Source organism: Benincasa hispida, chromosome 5 (genome assembly GCF_009727055.1).
Source record: "Benincasa hispida cultivar B227 chromosome 5, ASM972705v1, whole genome shotgun sequence".
Lineage (NCBI taxonomy): Eukaryota > Viridiplantae > Streptophyta > Magnoliopsida > Cucurbitales > Cucurbitaceae > Benincasa > Benincasa hispida.
The window spans coordinates 37,159,410-37,169,302 of record NC_052353.1 but is presented as its reverse complement, the minus strand read 5'-3'; the positions used below and the strand labels follow the sequence as shown (position 1 = coordinate 37,169,302).

The 9,893-nt window shown below is 34.8% G+C and overlaps 1 protein-coding gene across 1 annotated transcript in view; it reads left to right on the top strand.

Annotated features, from left to right (window-relative positions):
* Nucleotides 1-2,359: 2,359 nt before the first annotated feature.
* The window catches only part of LOC120078738 (vacuolar-sorting receptor 3-like), a 15,822-nt gene continuing 8,288 nt past the window's right edge, over nt 2,360-9,893 (top strand). Inside the window, exons 1-9 of the mRNA XM_039033047.1 lie at nt 2,360-2,995; nt 4,061-4,753; nt 4,844-4,932; nt 5,125-5,194; nt 5,265-5,348; nt 5,460-5,536; nt 5,661-5,742; nt 8,078-8,160; nt 8,256-8,322. Coding sequence (XP_038888975.1) covers nt 2,683-2,995; nt 4,061-4,753; nt 4,844-4,932; nt 5,125-5,194; nt 5,265-5,348; nt 5,460-5,536; nt 5,661-5,742; nt 8,078-8,160; nt 8,256-8,322 — 1,558 coding nt within the window. The 5' untranslated portion in view covers nt 2,360-2,682. The remainder of the gene's footprint in view (nt 2,996-4,060; nt 4,754-4,843; nt 4,933-5,124; nt 5,195-5,264; nt 5,349-5,459; nt 5,537-5,660; nt 5,743-8,077; nt 8,161-8,255; nt 8,323-9,893) is intronic.

Sequence of the window (9,893 nt, the reverse complement as noted above, 5' to 3'; positions counted from 1 at the left end):
TAGTTATCATATTTATTTATATTTATTAATTATTTGATAATTAAATTCTTTTTCTTCATAACCACCCTTAGTGAGTAGTTATTTAGGGGGTGTTTGATAAATGGGTATGAGTTAGTTGAGTTGGGTGGGTATTTATTACCCATGTTTGTTAAGCCCATAAAGAAAACCTATGGGTTATTAAAACCCTTTTTTACCCACTCAAAACCCTCTTTTTTTATTCCTCAAAACTAAGACCCTTTATATTAATATGGTTGTTTTCAAAACTTATTATATTAGAGAAATATTAGACCTTTTATATTAGAGAAATATTATTGTTTTGCTAGAAGTCGAGGGTTGAGGATTGATTAATGTAGAGGTCGAACGTTGAGAACTCGATAAATAAAGAAAAACTTGGAAACAATATGTATATTAGGGTTGTCGTAGGTTGAAGTTTCGACATACATAACTTGACAAACAAAGAAAAACTTGGAAACAATATGTATATTAGGGTTGTCGTAGGTTGAAGTTTCGACATACATAACTCGACAAACAAAGAAAAACTTGGAAACAATATGTATAAAGGGTTGTACATAAGTTGAAACTTCAACCCTGGACAAGTGAAATCTCGCTAATTTTGTGATGAAGATCTCGCTCTAGAAGTAAATCTCGCTAATTTTGTGATGAGGATCTCGCTCTAGAAAGAAATCTCGCTAGAAATGTGGGTTGAATCTCGCTAATTTTGTGATGAGGATCTCACTCTAGAAGGAAATCTCGCTAGAAATGTGGGTTAAATCTCGCTAATTTTATGATGAGGATCTCGCTCTAGAAGGAAATCTCGCTAGAAATGTGGGCTGAATCTCGCTAATTTTGTGATGAAAATCTTGCTCTAGAAGGAAATCTCACTAGAAATGTGGGCTGAATCTCGCTAATTTTGTGATGAGGATCTCGCTCTAGAAGGAAATCTCGCTAGAAATGAGGATCTCGCCATGAAGATCCTCATGAGCCGAGATCCTCCTCATGAACGAGATCCTCATTGTTTTTTTTTTTTTTTATTTTTTTATTTTATGGAAATATGTTATTTCTATTTACTTGACTTTACTACTAACGGGGCTGCTACTTACTTTCAATTAACACTCAAATTAATTTCACTTTTAATTAATGAGGTTAAATTATTTCACTCTTTATAAAATGCACCCACTCTCTCCAACAACACTTCTTTCTCCCTTTTCTTATTTATAGATGACTTCCCAATCATACGTTTTAAGCTCAATTAATTGGTTAAATTGTATTTATTGTTATGTTATATATTTAAATTTTTGTATATATATATTAATTGAGCAGCAATATGAAATTATATTTTGTTGATATGTTTTACCGATTGAAGAGAATTAGAATTATTACAGTTTTTTAAAAAAATATATGAAAAATAATCTATTATGTTCTACAAATTGAGAAAAAAAATTGAGATTGTCCAGTTTATGTCATAAATGATTTGAGAAAATACGTGTATATTTGAAAATTAATCAACAATAGCAAAACATAAAACTAAAAAAAAAAAATAAAAGAATGAAATAAAAAACAAACAGAAAAAAATAGAACTAATCTCATTTACAAAAAAACTGCATTAGATCATCAACTCAACTCAACTCTACATAGTAAACACAACAATAATTACCAACTCAACTCAACTCAACTCTGCACAACAAACACAGACAATTTAACTCCCTAGATAATTTAATTCTCTAGATAATAATTACCAATTCAACTCAACTCAACTCTCTACTTTTATCACATACCAAACACACCCTTAGTTTTATGGCAAATTGGGATAAATAAAATTATTTTAATTATTCCAAGGACAAGTGAACGAGAGACAAGACATTAGCGATCAAGTTACTATACGATCACTTAAGAGACTAAACGATCACTTGAGAGACTAAACGATCGAGTAAGAAGTCTATGCAATAGACTTGTTCATCTACACAACAGTATTATTCCCTGCTTGATGTCTTCCTCCTCCACGCCAAACCCTCCCTAAAACCAAAATTAGCCAGAGTCCAACATTCTTGGATTCTTATACCGAGAATACCGAAAGTGATATTTGAATTGATAATTTTTACTATTCAAGTTGGTGAGCCAAAATTGTTAGTTTTTACCAACTCAACCCAACCTAAATTGATGAATCAATCACCCCTTAATCAAATAAAAATTAGTCCCAGAAGGGTATTTTTCCCAAAATAAAAGTGGGAACATTTGAAAATCTCGTTTCTTGATAGATGTTCCATTCCATGGGTTTCTTTTGTGAATTTTCTAATTCCGGCATTAGAGTTGAAAATCTCAGTTAAAATTGATATTAAAAGCAAGTAGGGACGCCGCGTAATTAAACTCCCATGTCTCTCTCTCGAAAGATTTCATATAGATCATTTCTCCTTTTTTTTCTTTGGTCATCGGGTCGCAAAGACTGGAAGTGCGCTGCCTTCTTAACACGAATCCGATCTCCATTAAAGCAAAACCAACAACCCCTTTTTGTCTTTTCTCATTCAGAGAAGACCGGCAGCGGCGACGGCGGATTTCTTTTTATAGCAATTTGTTTGATCCATTTCAAGAATTTCGTTTCGTTTTGATTTGATTGATCTTACAAGTAGAAGACCCACTTGCAAAAATTGGTAATTCGTTAAATTTAATCATCTGGGATTGCCTTATATGGAGCTTCAAAAGTCGGGTTTGTGTTCGTTTTTAGGGTTTCTTCTTCTTGTGCTGTATTTGGCGCCACTCTCTGTGGCTAAGTTCGTGGTTGAAAAGAATAGCCTGAGGGTTACATCGCCCGATGGTTTGAAAGGTACCTACGATAGTGCCATTGGGAATTTTGGGATTCCTCAATATGGAGGTAGCATGTCTGGGACTGTTGTGTTTCCGAAGGAGAATCAGAAGGGTTGCAGAGAGTTCAGCGATGCCGGGATTTCGTTCCAGTCGAAACCAGGAGCTCTCCCTACGTTCGTTTTGGTTGATCGGGGGGGTAAATGTCGTTTTTAATTATAATTTTGTTTCTGGAGATTCATTGGTTTATGCTCGTTTGAGGCTGATTTGGCTAATTTAAGAAATTATATTTTCTTTATCAAATAAGTTCAGTGCTTGTTTGTCTGAATGCTGCTTGAGTTTGCTGTAATGGTTCATCTCCTTGACCGAGAAAATGCAGGAGTTTGAGTCTTGAGAGTTTTGTTATTTTGAAATTTGAGAGGCCGTCTAGTTTTTCTTTGTTTCATTTCGGTTTAGATAGGGCACCGAGATTCAGTATGTAGGCAAAAGTAGATTGAAATAAACCAGAAGGGAGAGTTTAGAAATCGTCTGAGCCTAAACCTAAGCTAATAGAATGTTCCAAAAGGATTACTTATTGACATTAATGAGAAAGATGAAGTTGTTACAAGAAATCTGAGGAAGGTGGAATAGTTAAAAAAATTTATCATGAGAGCACCTGGAAGAGGAAACAGAATGCACCTACATAATGAACTTCAGGACCTCTCTCTTTTTGCCCTAAAAAGATATTCTATTTTTTCATCCACAGATACCACAATTGAGCCTTTTCATCCATTCTACCATTTGATCTTGGCCTTTTGCTTCAGATGCAACCCACAAAAGGCTTCAGATTACAATATCATATGGTACATATCATGAAAAAATGAAGTCTGTGAGAGATATTGCCAATGAGAGTTGCAATTGGATACATTAGAACAAGTGGTTAATGTCACCATTGTCCAATTTATGTATCGTGAATGGGTTGGGGGGCGTAGGTGTGGAATTTCTCTTCTGATATCCTCTTTTTAATAAGATAAATTTCAAAACAATTATTAGGCCACTTCTTAATTCCAGCACCTATAACTTTGAAAAGCAGTATTTGTATATAGAATTGACTTTCTGCAGAAATATCGAGAAGTAGAGAAAGGGTTGATCCCTGGTTTCAAATTTTGTTGAAGTTTGAATTTCTAATGAACTTTGCCTTGTGGTTATATTGATGTGTATTCTGCTTCATAAAGAACAATATTGTTTGGGGTATTGACTTTTTGCTCTTCATGCTGGCTTCCAGATTGTTTCTTTGCCTTGAAGGTCTGGAATGCGCAGAAGGCTGGTGCTTCTGCAGTTCTTGTTGCAGATAACATTGAGGAAAGATTAATAACCATGGACTCCCCTGAAGAGGATGGTTCTACTGCAAAATACATTGAAAACATAACAATACCATCTGCACTTATTGAAAAAAGTTTTGGTGAAAAACTGAAAAAAGAGATTAGTTCTGGTGAAATGGTCAGTGTGAGTCTTGATTGGAGGGAAGCTGTACCTCACCCTGATGATCGTGTGGAATATGAGTTGTGGACTAACAGTAATGATGAATGTGGTGTTAAGTGTGACATGCTGATGGAATTCTTGAAGGATTTTAAAGGTGCAGCCCAGTTACTCGAAAAGGGTGGCTACTCACAGTTCACACCACATTATATAACTTGGTATTGTCCACAGGCATTCATTCTAAGCAAGCAGTGCAAGTCCCAATGTATCAATCAAGGGAGGTATTGTGCTCCTGATCCTGAACAAGATTTCAGTTCTGGATATGAAGGGAAAGATGTGGTGATTGAAAACTTGAGGCAGCTATGTGTTTTTAAAGTGGCTAATGAGACTCAAAAACCTTGGATTTGGTGGGACTATGTGACAGATTTTCAGATTAGATGTCCAATGAAGGATAAAAAGTACAACAAGGAATGTGCTGATGACGTTATCAAGTCTCTTGGTATGTTGGGTTATTGTTACATATTGTGTTGTGGAGGATACATGTCCAATATGGTAATGGTTTTTAAATTTGTTTCTGACTTATGTATAGGGCTTGATGGTAAAAAGATAGAGAAGTGCATGGGGGATCCAAATGCGGATACTGAAAATCCAGTTTTGAAAGAAGAGCAAGATGCCCAGGTCCGTGTTTCCTACAGACATTCCCACCCCTGCCCTCCATATGATAATTTTTTTAATTATTTCAATGATATTCTTGATTGAAAGCATATCATTGATTGAAAGCATAAGAAGATTCTTATATTTATTTCCTATTAGGTACATAAGTATAATTAACTATTATCTAGTCTTTTCTGACGTAAATTTTTTTAGTAGGTAGGGAAAGGATCCAGAGGGGACGTTACCATATTGCCTACCCTTGTTGTCAATAATCGACAATATCGAGGTCTGTTGTGCTCATGTTTTTTTATGACCTTTTTTCTGGACATTTCCTTTCCTGACCTAAGTGCTTGCAGGAAAATTGGAGAAAGGTGCAGTTCTGAAGGCCATATGTTCAGGTTTTGAGGAAACAACTGAACCTGCCATTTGTTTGAGTAGTGGTATGTCATTTGTGGTTACTCAACTGTTTATTCATTCTCACTACGGTTGTTATTTGGTTATCTACTTGACCTAGATTTAACATTATTTGGTTTGGTTACTGATCTTGACAGATGTAGAGACCAATGAATGCTTAGATAATAATGGTGGTTGCTGGCAAGATGAAGCAGCCAATCTAACTGCCTGCAAGGTAAGAATCAAGATTACATGGCAAACCAGGTGTCAAGTTTTAGTAAATCAAACCAAGGACAGATTACTTCAGAAGTCTATTACTCTGTGTTATTTTTTTTATTGACAATTTCAATTTACATTAGGATACTTTTCGTGGGAGGGTATGTGAATGCCCGCTTGTTGATGGTGTGCAGTTCAAAGGAGATGGTTACACCACTTGTGCAGGTACTAGTTGTTCATCTTCTTGTCTATGGAGATGCATTAATATTTAATAGAATATCGGTATTGACAAAATTCTAATTTCTAATTAACTATCAGTAGTGTACTTGAATTTGAAAGCTTGGTTATCATGACCTTTGCGTCTAAACATTTTTGGCTTTTTGCTTTCCCATTTTAGTGTGTTATCTTTTTTTCTTAATTTTATTTGGACAATATTAATCTTCAATTGGATTATTTGATATTCTTATTTTTCAGCAGCCACGTTTTGTCAGTTTTATTCTTTAATCAGAGTGCTTCAATTTCCTACTATTTCTGATGTTAATCACTATACTAACCAGTAAAATAAATACAATTTTCGCTTACTAGAGTTTTTTCTTTTATCGTTCTTTATTTTTATTTTTAATAATAAGAGACAAGCTTCTATTTATTACAAATAGCCAAACAACCCAAGGGCCAAAAGTTGAGAAACCCCCTCCATCAAAGACCTACATAAGAGCCTGCTAATCAGAGTGTTTAAGGACTAACTCTTGCATCCCTCTGCAAATTCCATGGAACAATCTGTATCTTTTAGTAGCATTTTGCATTAGGAAACTCATTGAATTATTAAACATAAACATGCAGAATATGTAGTGGTTATTTGAAATGATCTCAAAATAATCATCATAGGCCAGTCAATAAGGGCCATAGGTATTAAAAATTATAGGGAATGGGTTCAATCCATGATAATCATCTATCTAAAATTTAATATTATATGAGTTTCTTTAGCACATAAATATTGTAGGGACAGACGTAAACATTCACACTCGTGGATATTTAAAAAAGGGTCCCAAAATGGTTTTCTATTTTTTTTTTTGGGAACAAAAATTACTATAAATGGGTCTGTATAATTATTTTTAGGAGTTGATTTCTTTTTTGTTATCTTTTAGTGTGTTCTCACAAATGACCTTTTATTTTAAAAAGGTGAAAAATTTCAATGTAAAAATTTTTAATTTATGAATAGTGATTTCTATTGGCACAACAATCTATACAAGTTGTTTGTATTCTTTCATTTATTCTCAATGAAAGTGGTTGATTTTATTAAAAGAAACAAACTCTACAAGTTATCTTATTCATTCATCAGATTCAAACATAGATTTTGAAAAGAAGAATAGCGACTACATACAAATTTTCAAATACTTTATTATTGTAGGTAGGTTGCCACCATAATTTCAACCCATGACCAATGTTTTTGGAATTTAAATTTTCCTTTTTATTTCTTTTTATTTTTATTTTTAAAAATGATTGTTACTATTATTATTATTATTATTATTTTTTGGATAAAGAGACAATTTCACTGATGGATTAAATGGAGTAAAAACCCCACACCTATTGATGATTACAACATAGCTCTCCAACTGGAGGTTGAATTAGATAAGCTATAATGGACAAAAAGGTGCTTAACACCTTAAACTTTTTTAAGAGAGCATCCGCTTTTATCCTTGGCCCATTTAGTGTATCTTTGGCAAATGTGATTTGGATGACTTGAACCTCTTGTGGCTAATGTCGTGATAAAGGCTATATACTTTGGCAAGCTAACTTTTTACGTTGTCAATTTGTAGTTATTTGAGAATTAATGAATCAAGGCTTAGTCTTTAGATTTTGTGGAATTTCCTCTAGCTTGAGGTTTTCTCGCCCTTCTTTTGTGTATTTCATCAACTCCATGAAATATCTCTCTCCCCTTAAAAAAGGAATAAAAAGCTTAGTTTCATATGCAAGTTTTTTTTTTTTTTTTTTTTTTTTTTTTTTTTTTTTTTTTTTTGCATGTTAAATATTTCCTTGTGTTCTAAAGTATTATTTATTTATTTTATTTTCATGATAAACCAATTTCATTGCTAGAATGAAATCACAAATGAGGGGGACAATCTACAAAAGCCCCTTGCCAAGGAAGTTATGAAAAGATCTTCCAATTGGTGCATATAATAAAAGAAAGAAAGAAAGAAAAAAAAAGAAAAAAAAAAAGCTAGCTGATCCTTCTTTTTGTTTTTTGGTTGTGTGTGTACAAAAAAGAAATAACATACAATTAGTTAGATGCATTGTTGGGAGCATACCATTTACACCAAGAGAGACTAGTAAAAATATGGCGATTAAAGAGTTTCCAAAAAGATCTACTATGTTGAAGATCCTACTGTTCCTCTCAAGACAGACTCCAAGTGGCAGTCCCAACAAGATCGAGCCAAAGGATTTTGTTTTCATTTGAGAAGGCACCTACAAAATTGCCTTTGCATATGAAGCTTGACCCATTTTGTCATCTAATATTTTGATTTGCAGCTATACTGAAAACATTAATTATTTTGGCTTTCAGCCAGCGGGGCTGCGAGGTGTAAAATTAATAATGGAGGATGTTGGCACGAGACCCAGAATGGACATACATTCTCTGCTTGTACGGTTAGTGGTCTTCACATTTCTCTCTAAATATCCTTATCCCATTCCTTTAGTAGTCGATTCAGGGTTTCAGATTATCACCTATCATTTATAAGCAGGACGATGGCAATGTGAAATGTTCATGTCCTCCCGGGTTTAAAGGTGATGGTATCAAAAGCTGCGAAGGTATGGACCTTGAGATTCTCAGCACTGTTTGGTTTTACACACTTAAATTTAAAATTATGGGGAAATGAAAAATCTTACATGCATGAGCTCAAGTGTTTGCTATTCTGAATCAAGAACCCCTAAGAATGCACGTTTTATGAAAACTGAGTACTTGTTTTTTCTAGGTGAATATTTCATTGAATTATATGAGAGAAGTTTGGCTATGCATAAATTACTTAGGGTGCTTAGTACTGGAATACAACCAATAAGACCATTGTGGATCCTGCTTGACACATTGCTATTATCTTATGAGAAACTCTGGTGTTTTAGAAAACAGTTTGTTGGGGATTCTTGATCTTAAAGTATGTTAATAGAAAATGGAAGGAAAAAGAAATGTATAGCGTGTAGCTATAGTGCATCATGCCATAAGAAACAACTTCAAGCTAGCAGCCTAGTGAGGTGCCACTTTCTTACCAGCCCACAATGGAGGTCTAACTTTGTTTTGGAATACCGCCAGTATAGGAAGTATCGTGCTATTTAGATAACTGTCATAAAGAATACAAGTTTTGCTTCTTAGTGGGATAAAATTGATGCTTCTAGAGCTAAAAATGGTGTGGAAACATTTGCTGGATTTGGTTGAGAGATTTTGTCGATGAAGACCACAATGTTTTTAAAAAGCCCTCTCGGGCGCACGCCTAGGCCCAAGGCGCATGTTTGGCGCCTTGCCTTGGAAAGGTGAGGCTCACAAAATAAGGTGCGCCCTAGGTGTCACAATCGCTCTTTCGTAAGCTTCCCTTAGCGATTGTGCGGCACTTGTTCCCGCTCACGAACAAGCCAGCCAACTCGAATACGGACATGGGGGGGTGGGGGGGAGGGGATAAAAAGACCCAAACACAAGAAATTTGCATTTAGGCTTAGTAAACTTGATTCTTTTATTTAATAAAGAATGAAACCTTTAAATATTACTATTTAAAAAAAAGCCTCAAGGCCCAGGGCTTTGAGCCTTAGGGCTTCATAAAAGACGCGTGCCTTATTTTGTGAGCTCGCCTTGAACACAAAGAAATTTTGCATTTAGGCTTAGTAAACTTGATTCTTTTTAGTTAATAAAGAATGAGAACCTTTAATAATTACTATTTTTTTAAAAAAAAAAAAAAATCCTCGAGGCTTAGGGCTATGAGCTTTGAGCTTTGGGGCTTCACAAAAGGCGCGTGCCTAGTGTAACGGTCCATGCTTGTCCAGGGCCTGTTGCCTATGGCCGCATGCCCAATCCAACCCCCTTCTAGCATATTTTCATGTCCTGTATTGTATTAGTTTAGTTAGCTTGCTTTCTTTACATTTTCATCGTAAGTGACCACTCGCCCTTTTGCATATGCAAGGGTGCCAGTTGGCTTTTTGTTCAGAATGCACTATATGGGGATAAGACTACCATCATTTCCTCATACCCGGAGTAGTACTCTATAAAGCCGTTGTTGTTGCTTATTGCTTTCTAGTCTACTACAATCTTTCTTTCTTTATACACACTCTCAAATCTTCTTACGAAAACCTTTTTCTCTAAACCCGTTTTCTAAAACATTTTCCCTCGAACGGGAATT